The sequence below is a fragment of the Aquarana catesbeiana genome, unplaced genomic scaffold, assembly GCF_042186555.1.
Source record: "Aquarana catesbeiana isolate 2022-GZ unplaced genomic scaffold, ASM4218655v1 unanchor226, whole genome shotgun sequence".
Classification (NCBI taxonomy): Eukaryota; Metazoa; Chordata; class Amphibia; order Anura; family Ranidae; genus Aquarana; species Aquarana catesbeiana.
In genome coordinates this window covers 1,590,804-1,607,592 of record NW_027362653.1, presented here as the reverse complement: position 1 = coordinate 1,607,592, position 16,789 = coordinate 1,590,804, and the positions used below count along the sequence as shown (strand labels likewise).

The 16,789-nt window shown below is 47.6% G+C and overlaps 1 protein-coding gene and 1 pseudogene across 1 annotated transcript in view; one reads left to right on the top strand and one right to left on the bottom strand.

Annotated features, from left to right (window-relative positions):
- Positions 1–16,789, bottom strand: part of LOC141121596 (uncharacterized) — a 482,112-nt pseudogene that overhangs the window by 378,111 nt on the left and 87,212 nt on the right.
- LOC141121622 (uncharacterized) overlaps positions 1–16,789 on the top strand; it is a 73,484-nt gene that overhangs the window by 22,567 nt on the left and 34,128 nt on the right. Inside the window, exons 5-8 of the mRNA XM_073611272.1 lie at positions 5,088–5,315; positions 5,392–5,598; positions 5,674–5,880; positions 6,004–6,145. Coding sequence (XP_073467373.1) covers positions 5,088–5,315; positions 5,392–5,598; positions 5,674–5,880; positions 6,004–6,145 — 784 coding nt within the window. The remainder of the gene's footprint in view (positions 1–5,087; positions 5,316–5,391; positions 5,599–5,673; positions 5,881–6,003; positions 6,146–16,789) is intronic.

Below are 16,789 nucleotides of genomic sequence, written 5' to 3'. Positions count from 1 at the left end.
TAAGTCCATACACACTAGGGCTTTTTCAGGCATATGCTCCTACAAGCAGAAACAAAGCCCCGACAAGCTCATGTTTTTGAGAGGAGCTAGTGCCTCAAAGAGCTAAAAAGAGCTTGAAAAAGTTTGTTCCAGCTTTTTGTTTTGCTTATACAGTGGTTAAGAAAATACTATCTAGGAGGGTTTGTGAAAAAAAACGCTTATGCTCAAAAAAGCTTGCAAAATCAAAGGAGCTTGAAGGAGCTCAATAAAAACATGCACAGGAGCACAAAAAAGCACAAGCTTCTTCACGCTGAAATAAAAGCTCAAATGCCTGTAAAAGCAGCTTTTTTTTTTTTTGAGCTGCAGTATGCATGAGCTCTTAAGCCTCGTACACACGCTTAGATTTTTGGACGACCGAACGTCTGTTTTTTGTGGCATGCTAGTCTCATGTGGAAAGTGAAGAGGTTACTCACAATACGAAAATTTTCGTACGACAGAATACAATGTCAGAAGTGACTTAATGTGTTGAATAGTTTTGTATGTGTTCTTTCGTTTCGGAGCATGCGTAGTCTTGCTCTTGCGATTTTTTTTTCATACGGAAATCGTACTAATGAAATGAAAATCGGACGTTGTGTTCACATAGGGTTGCCATCTCATCCCTTGAAACCCGAACACATATGAATTACACGGGTTCTGAGGCTAATTTAGATGCCGATAAGGCACCAAGTGAGTTTAATTACCACCTTAATCAGCCACAGAACTGGTGTAATTAATATGTGTTCGGTTTTAAGGGGTGTAGCTGGCAACCCTAAGTGCACATCCAGCTATTGTCTGAAGAAAAAGTAAAATCGGCTGTCGAAAACACCGTACTAACGATCTGAAAACTGTCAGACAGCTTGTCATACGAATTTTTCCATCCGATTTTTGTATCGTGTGTATGGGCCTTAAGGCTATACAGCACATACACACACAGCACAAGGCCATGTTCACACTACGAGATGTTTCTCTGGACTGCAGTTCCTCTGAGCTCCACAAGGTAGTGATCTCACATCTACCCAGACAGGAAGTCTCTATGGAATACAGACAGGAAGTGATGTCAGGTATAAATAGGAAGTTCCGAGCGAGAGGTGAGTTGGGACGAAGTAGAGAGGAGACATTGCTGGAAGTGGCTGTAGAGGAGGTAATAAGATCTTATTTTCTATTTACACCCAGTAACCCCCCCGTCATGTCCGTCCTCTTCCTCCATAGTCACTGTGATGTCTTTTATCTCCAGCAGATGATGACACACACATATACCCTGTTTCCCCGAAAATAAGACCTAGCGTGATTGTCGGTGATGGCTGCAATATAAGCCCTACCCCCCAAATAAGCCCTACGCTGTTTCCCCGAAAATAAGCCCTACCCTGAAAATAAGACCTACAAGGACTTTAACTAGGGTTTATTTGGGGGGTAGGGCTTATATTGCAGCCATCACCGACAATCATGCTAGGTCTTATTTTCGGGGAAACAGGGTATAGTTTATGTAGCACACCCCACGTAGGAGCTGCTGGTGAATAGGAATCCCCCACCCTGCACAGCCAGGCACGCTGAAGTTCCACAATATCCCAGAGTCGGGAAACAGTCCAGTGCTTGTTTTTATGTTTTATTGAGGGATTAGAACTTGGATAGGGAAATTATGGGAAGCCCACTTGACTTCAGAACTCTTCAGAGACAACTTTCCTATAAACAGGCTCTATACACTCCTGTTCCTCCAGCACTCGCAGAAAAGAAATACAGACCCAGCTTGAACACTGTTTGATGGTCTGACAAAAGCTCTCAGTCAGATTAAGCAAAAGCCCCTTACAGGCAGGGTGCCCTGGGCCTCTTGGTTGTGTAGCAAAGTCCAGTGTCCAGCTTCCATCCCTGTGGCTACTGATCCCAGTACCACCTCTTCAGGCACTGCCCGGCTGCAGCTGCTTCTCTTACCTGGCTACTTCCCATAGTCCTCCCAGACTGCGCACTCACCAGCCTGCCCTGCTAATGTCTGGAGACTCCTGCTGTCCTCACTCTTGCTCCCATGCCTCCAGGAAGGGGTTCCTCTGTGTGTTGTAGGGGATCCTTCCAGCCCAAGGTCACCCCCCGAGACTAGGGGCACCCTCGAGGGCCACCGACAGCCTCCTCAGCACTTCTTCATCTTCGTCCTTAGTTCCCCTACTGGCATGACTCGGGAGTATTTAAGAGGTGCCTGCCCATTTGGCCGGGGATTGGCTGAGGCCTTCATCAATACTCCAAGCAGCCCCAATATACTCCAATATCATAACCTCCCATCAGTGTTAATTTTGGCAGCTAATTTGGATTTAGTTTTAGTCTAATGCCGCGTACACACGGGCGGACTTTTCAACCGGACTGGTCCGACGGACTTTCCGACGGACTTTCAAAGGAATAGACTTGCCTACATACGATCACACCAAAGTCCGACGGATTCGTATGTGATGACGTACGACCGGACTAAAATAAGGAAGTTGATAGCCAGTAGCCAATAGCTGCCCTAGCGACGATTTTTGTCCGTCGGACTAGCATACAGACGAGCGGATTTTTCGACCGGACTCGAGTCCGTCGGAAAGATTTGAAACCTGTTTTATTTCTAGGTCCGTCAGACTTTTGGGGAAAAAAAGTCCGCTGGAGCCCACACGATCGAATTGTCCGACGGAGTCCGGTCCACCGGAAAGTCCGCTCGTGTGTACGCGGCATTAGTCTTAGGACTAAAATGGCATTTTAGATTCAGTCCCATTTTAGTGTTTTAAGTTTTAGTCGTATTTAGTCGACTAAAATCTCCAGTACATTTTAGTCATCTACAATCGAACGGGCATAATTAAATTGTAATGCATTAGTTAACATTTCTCTACAATTTCCAAACTCATTATATACTGCTGGAGTGAAAAATCTAATATGCTATTATTTATGGTATTGAGGTGTGAGTGTGCACTACAGACCAGTGTTAATGTTAAAGTCAAATCTCAATTCAGTTTTAGTCTTAGTCTTTTGACTAAAATGCCATTTTAGTTTTAGTCGAATTTTAGTCGACTAAAATAGTATTCATTTAGTCGACTGAAATGTTTTAGTCGACAAAATTAACACTGCCTCCCATCCATTCTTCTGGAAGCTTCTCCAAGGTTACAGCAAGTTAGGGGAATGTACCAGAGGTGCCACTTGCTGAGTCATCTAGCCTCCCAGAGTTACCCAACCCTGACCCAGATTCAACCCAGCCTGGCACTTAGCCAGGCTAAATTTACCTACACTACAGCTCACAGCTATGTACACTTGAACCCTAAGCTAGAGGGTGCTACATGTGGAAATGTAGATTAACCCCTTCAGGGTCAGAACATTTCCCCACTTACTGGGCCTGAACACCCTCTTCATTTTAGAGATGTGTCACCTTTTCCACCTATGACCTTTTTACCTCATCCGTCTATACCAGGAGTCTGCAATCTTTCAAAACAAATGACCAGCTCACTGTTCTTTAGGCTTGAGGGAGGACAAATGTGGCCATTAGATGTGGCCATTAGGAGTAGAAAATGTCCCAGCATCAGTGGAAGGAATGGTGCCTCATCGTTGGTGTCAATCTATGGTCTATACCAGGGATATGCAATTAGCGGATGAAGTAATCTATGCACTATTATACAATCTAATATATCTTGTATAATTATTGCATACATGTATTAGCTTGCCTATCCCTATAAATTAGCTAGTCTATAAGAGCCTGATAAGCACAATGATATACCAAACACATCTGCTTAGTAAACAATGTTACATTTATTTCCCAAAAAAATAGGAATATGTTAAACAGCAGAATTAGGAAACTAACATAAAGTATTAAAAGGAATTCCAATGTTACAAAGTTTACAATCAGAACACAATACAAGAATATACTTATCACATCCTCTAGCTAGACTCCTCGACTGGTCTCAAGATGTTGAAAGAGCTCTGGGCTACATGGCTTAGGCCCAAGCCAGCATTTAGAGCAAGGTCTCAAGATGGCAGAGCCACCAGGCTCATGCAAAGACCATCATCAGAAGAAAGAGAGGGAGAGAGCCTGTGTGTGTTCTTTTTACTCAAACATACACGCCTACTGTTGCAGAACTACAAGTCCCATGAGACATAGCAAGACTCTGACAACCACAAGCATGACACGCAGAGGCAGAGCATGATGGGACTTGTAGTTTTGCAACAGCTGGAGGTCTGCTAATTGCATATCCGGGGGGGGGGGGGGTTTATTTAGGAGGGATTTGAATATGTATGTCTTTATTTTATAGGATTCAAATAGAAAGAAAGAGGGAAAAGAGGGAAAATGTCATTTGTAGTAAATGTCCTGGATGACCTTGCAGCTCCTCCCTGATTCCTGCATTGTGCGAAATGACACCAGAATGCCTGGACGGAGAAGCGAGGAGGATTCTGGGAATATCATTTGATTTTACGATTTGTGTTCAAATGTAGAGTTTTCCTCCTGTGAAGTCTGGTGATCATATGACCATCACATTGTCTCCACCTCCCTCCCTGATAGAATATAGGATTAAAAAGAAGATTCTAGAAGTCACGAAAGAGATCATCGAGGAGAGGTGAGCGATGCTGGGAATTCTGGGACATTATCCAGTAACAGACAAGGGATGTGTCTGGATGTTGACTGTATCATTGTGTGTGTCAGGTTCCTATAAGGTGTCAGGATGTCACTGTCTATTTCTCCATGGAGGAGTGGGAGTATTTAGAAGGACACAAGGATCTCTACAAGGACGTCATGATGGACAATCAGCCGCCCCTCACATCACCGGGTAAGAGGAGACTTTATTGTAAAGGAGAGAGCAGTACGGAGGGTCCACCTAGATCTCCCATCATCTGATAAACACATAGAAACAATGTATTCAGTCAGTGTGTGTGTTTCCTACAGATGGATCCAGTAATGGGAACCCACCAGAGAGATGTCCCCGTCCTCTGTATTCCCGGGATTCCACACAGGAAGATCACGCCATCCCTCACCATCATCAGGTAGATGAGGAACAATCACTGATAGCATCATTAGGATCTGTACATTATCTGCATTGTTACCATTGATGTCATTTTTATTATAAATTCAGAGTAGAAACCTGAGAGATTCTAAAATTGAGGTTAAAGAAGAGATAAAAGAGGAGGATGATGGGGATGGGGTGATGGAGGAATCAGAGTTTTTAAAAGGACACAAAGATCTGTACCAGGACACCATGGTGGAGTCATCCAACTACAGAAACCCACCAGAGAGATGTCCCCGTCCTCTGTATTCCCGGGATTCCACACAGGAAGATCACGACTATCCACAGCATGCTCAGGTAGATGATTGACAACTATTGGCAGTTTTGATTTATAGATAGCATGTTTGTTACCAAGAATGTATTATATATTCAGAATGGAGATATCATGGATAATAATATTGGTGTTAAAGAAGAGTATAAAGAGGAGGATGAGGAGTATGGAGTGATGGAGGAGTTTTTAGAAGGACACAAGGATATGATGGAACCACCTAATACCAGGAACCCACCAGAGAGATGTCCCCGTCCTCTGTATTCCCGGGATTCCACACAGGAAGATCACAACTATTCACACCATCATCAGGTAGATGATTACCAATTATTAGTAGTTATTATTTATACACGTTTTTTTACAATGAATGTTGTATTATTTATTCAGAATGGAACCATCATGGACAGTAATATTGTTGTTAAAGAAGAGTATAAAGAGGAGGATGAGGAGTATGGAGTGATGGAGGGGTTTTCAGAAGGACACAAGGATATGATGAAGTCTCCTAATACCAGGAACCCACCAGAGAGATGTCCCCGTCCTCTGTATTCCTGGGATTCCACACAGGAAGATCACACCATCCCTCACTGTTACAAGGTTAGTAGGATAGAGCTTATAAAACACAGGCTCATGTAGACAATGTGTGGATTTTTTATGTGATCTCACAATATTAAAGCTTATAGTTCACAGATGATATTTTCTATCATTTTCTTTTTTTAGTGGGAAGATCCAGTCGATATAGAATTTGAAGTTAAAACAGAAGAAGAAGAGAGGTATGTGAGGGATGATCAGCAGTCTATGGAGGAGGATGGAATAACAGGGACATTTATAGAGGAGGACACTCCTACAGAGATCAGCACAGGTGGGTCATTAAAGCTAAATACATTCCTCCACCCATACTGCTCACTGTTTGGTCCAGAGTAGGGCAAGAACTGGGTGATATCAGCCTGTAATACCCTGGTCACATTTCTGAGCTGTGTACCCCGTCCTGTATTCCTGTATTCCTCTCGGATAATCTTCCTTCTCTGTGCTGTAGACACAATTTATGTCTCTAGACTGGATTTATGGAGATTCTGGGGTTCAGCCGGCAGCAAAATGTTGATTTTCACCATAGGCTTTGCTCGGTCTAGGGGCATCTGTCTTGGGTCTTCTGCCCCATGCCCGGGTCTAGTAGACCTCTGACAGAACAATTCTGTGAGGGTTACTTGCTCTGTTATTTGCTGGCTGTGCCGGGTGGAGAGATACTGTTGGGGGGTTATTTACTAAAGGCAAATCCACTGTGCACTATAAGTGCATTTGGAAGTGCAGTCGCTGTAGATCTGAGGGGGACATGCAAGGACAATAAAAAACAGCGTTTTTGCTTGCACATGTAGTGCACAGTGGATTTGCCTTTAGTAAATCAACCCCTTTGTCTGTATAGTCTCAGACCCAAGTAACTAAGCGCAGTCTCAGGAGGCATGAATGCTGGATCTCTGCAACTTGTTTCAGTTTAAACTTTAACCACTCGCTGATTGACTCACAGTGAACCTACTGCGAGTGAGTGACAAGTGCAGGCACCTCCCATGGATATATACGTCACTAGCCTGGTTCCTGGGTTCGGGGTGCGTGCACGTTCCCTGCGGACCTCTGCTGTTATTTGATACAGCACAAGTTTGTCAGCAGGTTCCAGCCAATGATTTTGGCTGTGAACCTGCTGACCGGCTGTAGCCAAATCACAGCACAACCCTATGTCTTGTTTGTAAACACAAACATGGGTTCTGGCCGGATCTTCTCACTCTCTGCCCTTTACGTTCAGAGACAAGACAGAGACAAGAAAGCCAAACCTGTGTTAGTAGAAACGGCACATTTACACTTGCATACACCTTGTTGGGCACATTTAACCCTTTGTTTGCCCTCCAGTTAACCCTTTGATTTCCCTGTCACCAGTGTCATTACATTACATGTCAGGTTACAGCATTTAGTCACTCATCGCTGTATTAGTGTCACTAGCGACGACAGCTTCGGAGTTAGGCAGTTAGTGTCCCTTCCAGCCAGGGTCAGCTAGCCCCATATTGTCTGTCACACTCTCATAATCACACTAAGTCGAAGATCACCACCATTGCTAGTATAGTGTCTGAACAGATCTGTTTCTTGGTCACGATCAGAACTGTACCAGTGTCCCCAATAGTATAGCGTCCCCAAAAATGGATTGTTAGCAGGATCAGTTCCAATAACTGCCAGCACTTGCGTTTAGCCCCCCCCCCACTGCCCAACAAGTGCAGTGTTAGTATAATCCCTCTTTATGGAGGGATCGGGGGTCTAAAAGATCTCATAAACCCCCCTTTGCCCTTCAAAGTATTCAAAATGCTCAAATCTGCATTTTAAAATACTGTAATTTTTTTTTTTAAATCGGCGCCATTGGCAGCCGAGTAAACCGGAAGTGACCTTGTGACGTCGCTTCCGTGTTTTTACAAAGGAGACCCCATCAAAACCGTTTCCAGTTTCGTTTGGGACACCAAACAGCCGGCGGACGTGCCGGATGGTCGCTCCAGTCTCCCGGTGGGAGGGATAAAGGCTGAGCGGCTCATTAGCCGCATCGGTTGTTATCATGAGATAGCCGACCGCTAGCTCTGAAAAAACGGTGCAGGCATCACCCCGGTTTAACCACTTCAACCAAATGACGTACAGGTATGTGATTTTGCGTGAAGTGGTTAAAGAGGAGGGCCCATTAAAAAAAAAAAAAAAAAAAAAAATTAAAAGTCAGCAGCTACAAATACTGCAGCTGCTGACTTTTAATTGGACACTTACCTGTCCCAGGGTCCAGCGATGCGAGGGATCAAAGCCCCGCTCGTCTTCCCCCAGTTTGCCGCTCGCCGTGATTGGCCAATCAGTCACCTGGGACCTGTAATGGGTCCCAAATGATTGACAAGAGGGAGGGAGCAGAGCCGAGTCCTTCCTGTGCCGAGGGGGAAGTGATGTCACCAGCCCAGGCACTGAAAGAGGCAGACTACGAGGGACCCCCTAGCAACAGGCATTTCGAGGTGAGTTAAAAAAAAAAAAATTTCCAAATGTGTTTTTTTTATTTTTTTTTTTTAGGAATTTTCATGTATTTTTTTTTTTTGGGTGGAACACCACTTTAAAGAGTCATTGTAATAATTTGATGAAGATTTTCCATTTTTTGTTTGTTCACTTTGCCACATTCGAATTGAAAACATTTATAAAAATGTAAAGTTTTTCGATTCGGCTGATTCAAAATTTATTGTTTCGAATCTAAAACAATCAGTAAATTCGAAGAAAATTTGAAAAAGACCTAAAACAAATCTCGAATACGAACTGAAAGAATAAATAACAACTAGATTAATGAATTTAAACAAAACAAATGTTTTCGTCATGCACATATCTAATAGGTAGACATGTGCACTGACACTGTTAGTTTTCGTTTCAGTGGTTTTTTGCTTTTTTCGAAAATCTGAAAAAAAGAAAATCAGTAAAATTTGAAATAATAACTAACTATTAAATTATAGGTATTGGAATTTCCTTTCAAATTTGGCTTTGTGAACGTAACAAATACGACTTTATCCGAAGTTACAAATTTTCTGAAATAACGAATGCCGTATCTAAAAGAATGGAACGTAAGGATCTAATAATAATACATAACAATAATAATAATAATAATAAAACCTTTTTATTATTATTATGTATTATTAATTTGTTCCATTCCATTTGTTTAGATGCGGCATTGGTTATTTTGGATAATTCGTAACTTCAGATAAATTTGTATTCGTTACGTTCACAAACAGCCAAATTTGAAAGGAAATTCCAATACCTATAATTTAATAGTTAGTTATTATTTCGAATCTTACTGATTTTCTAACTATTAAATTATAGGTATTGGAATTTCCTTTCAAATTTGTCTGTGAACGTAACGAATACAAATTTATCTGAATTTACGAATTATCCGAAATAACGAATGCTGCATCTAAGCAAATGGAATGGAACAAATTAATAATACATTATAATAATAAAAAGGTTTTATTATTACTATTGTTATTTATTATTATCAGATCGTTAAATTCCATTCTTTTAGATACGGCATTCGTTATTTCAGATAATTTGTAATTCGGATGAATTAATTTGGATAAATTCGTACTCGTTATGTTCTCTAACAGCCAAATTTGAAAGTAAATTCCAATACCTATAATTTATTAGTTATTATTTAGTTAGCTATTTCAGATTTTCGGGTTTTCAAATTTTCGTTCTTTAGAATTTTCAGATTTTCAGTCTTATTTTAGGATTTTCAAATTTCCGAATTTGAAATTCGAAATTCCGGAAATTTGGAAATTTCGGAATTAATGAATTTGTCAAAATTCGTTAAACGAATTCAGAACTATACGAATTGCACATGTCTACCTATAAAGTTCGTGCCCAAAAAATCCCCAAAAAAGATACACTAGTGAAGAGGCCTACAGAATTCTGAGCATGACAGAGGAGAGTGATGGGGAGGCCCAGAATCATGACAGAGGAGAGCGATGGGGAGGCCTAGAATCATGACAGATGAGAGCGATGGGGAGGCCTAGAATCATGACAGATGAGAGCGATGGGGAGGCCTAGAATCATGACAGATGAGAGCGATGGGGAGGCCTAGAATCATGACAGAAGAGAGCGATGGGGAGGCCCAGAATCATGACAGAGGAGAGCGATGGGGAGGCCCAGAATCATGACAGAGGAGAGCAATGGGGAGGCCCAGAATCATGATAGAAAGCGATGGGGAGGCCCAGAATCATGACAGAGAGCGATGGGGAGGCCTAGAATCATGACAGAGAGCAATGGGGAGGCCCAGAATCATGACAGAGGAGAGCGATGGGGAGGCTCAGAATCATGACAGAGGAGAGCGATGGGGAGGCCCAGAATCATGACAGATGAGAGCGATGGGGAGGCCCAGAATCATGACAGATGAGAGCGATGGGGAGGCCCAGAAGCATGACAGATGAGAGCGATGGGGAGGCCTAGAATCATGACAGAGGAGAGCGATGGGGAGGCCTAGAATCATGACAGAGGGGAGCGATGGGGAGGCCCAGAATCATGACAGATGAGAGCGATGGGGAGGCCCAGAATCATGACAGATGAGAGCGATGGGGAGGCCTAGAATCATGACAGAGGAGAGCGATGGGGAGGCCCAGAATCATGACAGAGGAGAGCAATGGGGAGTCCCAGAATCATGATAGAAAGCGATGGGGAGGCCCAGAATCATGACAGAGGAGAGCGATGGGGAGGCCCAGAATCATGACAGATGAGAGCGATTGGGAGGCCCAGAATCATGACAGAGGAGAGCGATGGGGAGGCCCAGAATCATGACAGAGGAGAGCGATGGGGAGGCCCAGAATCATGACAGATGAGAGCGATGGGGAGGCCCAGAATCATGACAGATGAGAGCGATGGGGAGGCCCAGAATCATGACAGATGAGAGCGATGGGGAGGCCCAGAATCATGACAGATGAGAGCGATGGGGAGGCCCAGAATCATGACCGATGAGAGCGATGGGGAGGCCAAGAATCATGACAGATGAGAGCGATGGGGAGGCCTAGAATCATGACAGATGAGAGCGATGGGGAGGCCCAGAATCATGACAGATGAGAGCGATGGGGAGGCCCAGAATCATGACATGAGAGCGATGGGGAGGCCTAGAATCATGACAGAGGAGAGCGATGGGGAGGCCTAGAATCATGACAGAGGAGAGCGATGGGGAGGCCTAGAATCATGACAGATGAGAGCGATGGGGAGGCCCAGAATCATGACAGATGAGAGCGATGGGGAGGCCTAGAATCATGACAGAGGAGAGCGATGGGGAGGCCCAGAATCATGACAGAGGAGAGCGATGGGGAGGCCCAGAATCATGACAGAGGAGAGCAATGGGGAGGCCCAGAATCATGATAGAAAGCGATGGGGAGGCCTAGAATCATGACAGAGAGCGATGGGGAGGCCCAGAATCATGACAGAGGAGAGCGATGGGGAGGCTCAGAATCATGACAGAGGAAAGCGATGGGGAGGACCAGAATCATGACATAGGAGAGCGATGGGGAGGCCCAGAATCATGACAGATGAGAGCGATGGGGAAGACCAGAATCATGACATAGGAGAGCGATGGGGAGGCCCAGAATCATGACAGATGAGAGCGATGGGGAGGACCAGAATCATGACATAGGAGAGCGATGGGGAGGCCCAGAATCATGACAGATGAGAGCGATGGGGAGGCCAAGAATCATGACAGAGGAGAGCGATGGGGAGGCCCAGAATCATGACAGATGAGAGCGATGGGGAGGCCCAGAATCATGACAGATGAGAGCGATGGGGAGGCCCAGAATCATGAAAGATGAGAGCAATGGGGAGGCCCAGAATCATGACAGATGAGAGCGATGGGGAGGCCTAGAATCATGACAGAGGAGAGCGATGGGGAGGCCTAGAATCATGACAGAGGAGAGCGATGGGGAGGCCCAGAATCATGACAGATGAGAGCGATGGGGAGGCCCAGAATCATGACAGATGAGAGCGATGGGGAGGCCTAGAATCATGACAGAGGAGAGCGATGGGGAGGCCCAGAATCATGACAGAGGAGAGCAATGGGGAGGCCCAGAATCATGATAGAAAGCGATGGGGAGGCCCAGAAACATGACAGAGGAGAGCGATGGGGAGGCCTAGCATCATGACAGAGAGCGATGGGGAGGCCCAGAATCATGACAGATGAGAGCGATGGGGAGGCCCAGAATCATGACAGATGAGAGCGATGGGGAGGGCCAGAATCATGACAGAGGAGAGCGATGGGGAGGCCCAGAATCATGACAGATGAGAGCGATGGGGAGGCCCAGAATCATGACAGAGGAGAGCAATGGGGAGGCCCAGAATCATGATAGAAAGCGATGGGGAGGCCCAGAAACATGACAGAGGAGAGCGATGGGGAGGCCCAGAATCATGACAGAGGAGAGCGATGGGGAGGCCCAGAATCATGACAGATGAGAGCGATGGGGAGGCCCAGAATCATGACAGAGGAGAGCAATGGGGAGGCCCAGAATCATGATAGAAAGCGATGGGGAGGCCCAGAAACATGACAGAGGAGAGCGATGGGGAGGCCTAGCATCATGACAGAGAGCGATGGGGAGGCCCAGAATCATGACAGATGAGAGCGATGGGGAGGCCCAGAATCATGACAGATGAGAGCGATGGGGAGGCCCAGAATCATGACAGATGAGAGCGATGGGGAGGGCCAGAATCATGACAGAGGAGAGCGATGGGGAGGCCCAGAATCATGACAGATGAGAGCGATGGGGAGGCCCAGAATCATGACAGAGGAGAGCGATGGGGAGGCCCAGAATCATGACAGAGGAGAGCGATGGGGAGGCCCAGAATCATGACAGATGAGAGCGATGGGGAGGCCCAGAATCATGACAGATGAGAGCGATGGGGAGGCCCAGAATCATGACAGATGAGAGCGATGGGGAGGCCCAGAATCATGACAGATGAGAGCGATGGGGAGGCCCAGAATCATGACAGATGAGAGCGATGGGGAGGCCCAGAATCATGACCGATGAGAGCGATGGGGAGGCCAAGAATCATGACAGATGAGAGCGATGGGGAGGCCTAGAATCATGACAGATGAGAGCGATGGGGAGGCCCAGAATCATGACAGATGAGAGCGATGGGGAGGCCCAGAATCATGACATGAGAGCGATGGGGAGGCCTAGAATCATGACAGAGGAGAGCGATGGGGAGGCCTAGAATCATGACAGAGGAGAGCGATGGGGAGGCCTAGAATCATGACAGATGAGAGCGATGGGGAGGCCCAGAATCATGACAGATGAGAGCGATGGGGAGGCCTAGAATCATGACAGAGGAGAGCGATGGGGAGGCCCAGAATCATGACAGAGGAGAGCGATGGGGAGGCCCAGAATCATGACAGAGGAGAGCAATGGGGAGGCCCAGAATCATGATAGAAAGCGATGGGGAGGCCTAGAATCATGACAGAGAGCGATGGGGAGGCCCAGAATCATGACAGAGGAGAGCGATGGGGAGGCTCAGAATCATGACAGAGGAGAGCGATGGGGAGGACCAGAATCATGACAGATGAGAGCGATGGGGAGGCCCAGAATCATGACAGATGAGAGCGATGGGGAGGCCCAGAAGCATGACAGATGAGAGCGATGGGGAGGCCTAGAATCATGACAGAGGAGAGCGATGGGGAGGCCTAGAATCATGACAGAGGGGAGCGATGGGGAGGCCCAGAATCATGACAGATGAGAGCGATGGGGAGGCCCAGAATCATGACAGATGAGAGCGATGGGGAGGCCTAGAATCATGACAGAGGAGAGCGATGGGGAGGCCCAGAATCATGACAGAGGAGAGCAATGGGGAGTCCCAGAATCATGATAGAAAGCGATGGGGAGGCCCAGAATCATGACAGATGAGAGCGATGGGGAGGCCCAGAATCATGACAGATGAGAGCGATGGGGAGGCCCAGAATCATGACAGAGGAGAGCGATGGGGAGGCCCAGAATCATGACAGAGGAGAGCGATGGGGAGGCCCAGAATCATGACAGATGAGAGCGATTGGGAGGCCCAGAATCATGACAGAGGAGAGCGATGGGGAGGCCCAGAATCATGACAGAGGAGAGCGATGGGGAGGCCCAGAATCATGACAGATGAGAGCGATGGGGAGGCCCAGAATCATGACAGATGAGAGCGATGGGGAGGCCCAGAATCATGACAGATGAGAGCGATGGGGAGGCCCAGAATCATGACAGATGAGAGCGATGGGGAGGCCCAGAATCATGACCGATGAGAGCGATGGGGAGGCCAAGAATCATGACCGATGAGAGCGATGGGGAGGCCTAGAATCATGACAGATGAGAGCGATGGGGAGGCCCAGAATCATGACAGATGAGAGCGATGGGGAGGCCCAGAATCATGACATGAGAGCGATGGGGAGGCCTAGAATCATGACAGAGGAGAGCGATGGGGAGGCCTAGAATCATGACAGAGGAGAGCGATGGGGAGGCCTAGAATCATGACAGATGAGAGCGATGGGGAGGCCCAGAATCATGACAGATGAGAGCGATGGGGAGGCCTAGAATCATGACAGAGGAGAGCGATGGGGAGGCCCAGAATCATGACAGAGGAGAGCGATGGGGAGGCCCAGAATCATGACAGAGGAGAGCAATGGGGAGGCCCAGAATCATGATAGAAAGCGATGGGGAGGCCTAGAATCATGACAGAGAGCGATGGGGAGGCCCAGAATCATGACAGAGGAGAGCGATGGGGAGGCTCAGAATCATGACAGAGGAAAGCGATGGGGAGGACCAGAATCATGACATAGGAGAGCGATGGGGAGGCCCAGAATCATGACAGATGAGAGCGATGGGGAAGACCAGAATCATGACATAGGAGAGCGATGGGGAGGCCCAGAATCATGACAGATGAGAGCGATGGGGAGGACCAGAATCATGACATAGGAGAGCGATGGGGAGGCCCAGAATCATGACAGATGAGAGCGATGGGGAGGCCAAGAATCATGACAGAGGAGAGCGATGGGGAGGCCCAGAATCATGACAGATGAGAGCGATGGGGAGGCCCAGAATCATGAAAGATGAGAGCAATGGGGAGGCCCAGAATCATGACAGATGAGAGCGATGGGGAGGCCTAGAATCATGACAGAGGAGAGCGATGGGGAGGCCTAGAATCATGACAGAGGAGAGCGATGGGGAGGCCCAGAATCATGACAGATGAGAGCGATGGGGAGGCCCAGAATCATGACAGATGAGAGCGATGGGGAGGCCTAGAATCATGACAGAGGAGAGCGATGGGGAGGCCCAGAATCATGACAGAGGAGAGCAATGGGGAGGCCCAGAATCATGATAGAAAGCGATGGGGAGGCCCAGAAACATGACAGAGGAGAGCGATGGGGAGGCCTAGCATCATGACAGAGAGCGATGGGGAGGCCCAGAATCATGACAGATGAGAGCGATGGGGAGGCCCAGAATCATGACAGATGAGAGCGATGGGGAGGCCCAGAATTATGACAGATGAGAGCGATGGGGAGGGCCAGAATCATGACAGAGGAGAGCGATGGGGAGGCCCAGAATCATGACAGATGAGAGCGATGGGGAGGCCCAGAATCATGACAGATGAGAGCGATGGGGAGGCCCAGAATCATGACAGATGAGAGCGATGGGGAGGCCCAGAATCATGACCGATGAGAGCGATGGGGAGGCCAAGAATCATGACAGATGAGAGCGATGGGGAGGCCTAGAATCATGACAGATGAGAGCGATGGGGAGGCCCAGAATCATGACAGATGAGAGCGATGGGGAGGCCCAGAATCATGACATGAGAGCGATGGGGAGGCCTAGAATCATGACAGAGGAGAGCGATGGGGAGGCCTAGAATCATGACAGAGGAGAGCGATGGGGAGGCCTAGAATCATGACAGATGAGAGCGATGGGGAGGCCCAGAATCATGACAGATGAGAGCGATGGGGAGGCCTAGAATCATGACAGAGGAGAGCGATGGGGAGGCCCAGAATCATGACAGAGGAGAGCGATGGGGAGGCCCAGAATCATGACAGAGGAGAGCAATGGGGAGGCCCAGAATCATGATAGAAAGCGATGGGGAGGCCTAGAATCATGACAGAGAGCGATGGGGAGGCCCAGAATCATGACAGAGGAGAGCGATGGGGAGGCTCAGAATCATGACAGAGGAGAGCGATAGGGAGGACCAGAATCATGACAGATGAGAGCGATGGGGAGGACCAGAATCATGACATAGGAGAGCGATGGGGAGGCCCAGAATCATGACAGATGAGAGCGATGGGGAGGACCAGAATCATGACAGATGAGAGCGATGGGGAGGCCAAGAATCATGACAGAGGAGAGCGATGGGGAGGCCCAGAATCATGACAGATGAGAGCGATGGGGAGGCCCAGAATCATGACAGATGAGAGCGATGGGGAGGCCCAGAATCATGACAGATGAGAGCGATGGGGAGGCCCAGAATCATGACAGATGAGAGCGATGGGGAGGCCAAGAATCATGACAGAGGAGAGCGATGGGGAGGCCCAGAATCATGACAGATGAGAGCGATGGGGAGGCCCAGAATCATGACAGATGAGAGCGATGGGGAGGCCCAGAATCATGACAGATGAGAGCGATGGGGAGGCCTAGAATCATGACAGAGGAGAGCGATGGGGAGGCCTAGAATCATGACAGAGGAGAGCGATGGGGAGGCCCAGAATCATGACAGATGAGAGCGATGGGGAGGCCCAGAATCATGACAGATGAGAGCGATGGGGAGGCCCAGAATCATGACAGATGAGAGCGATGGGGAGGCCCAGAATCATGACAGATGAGAGCGATGGGGAGGACCAGAATCATGACATAGGAGAGCGATGGGGAGGCCCAGAATCATGACAGATGAGAGCGATGGGGAGGCCAAGAATCATGACAGAGGAGAGCGATGGGGAGGCCCAGAATCATGACAGATG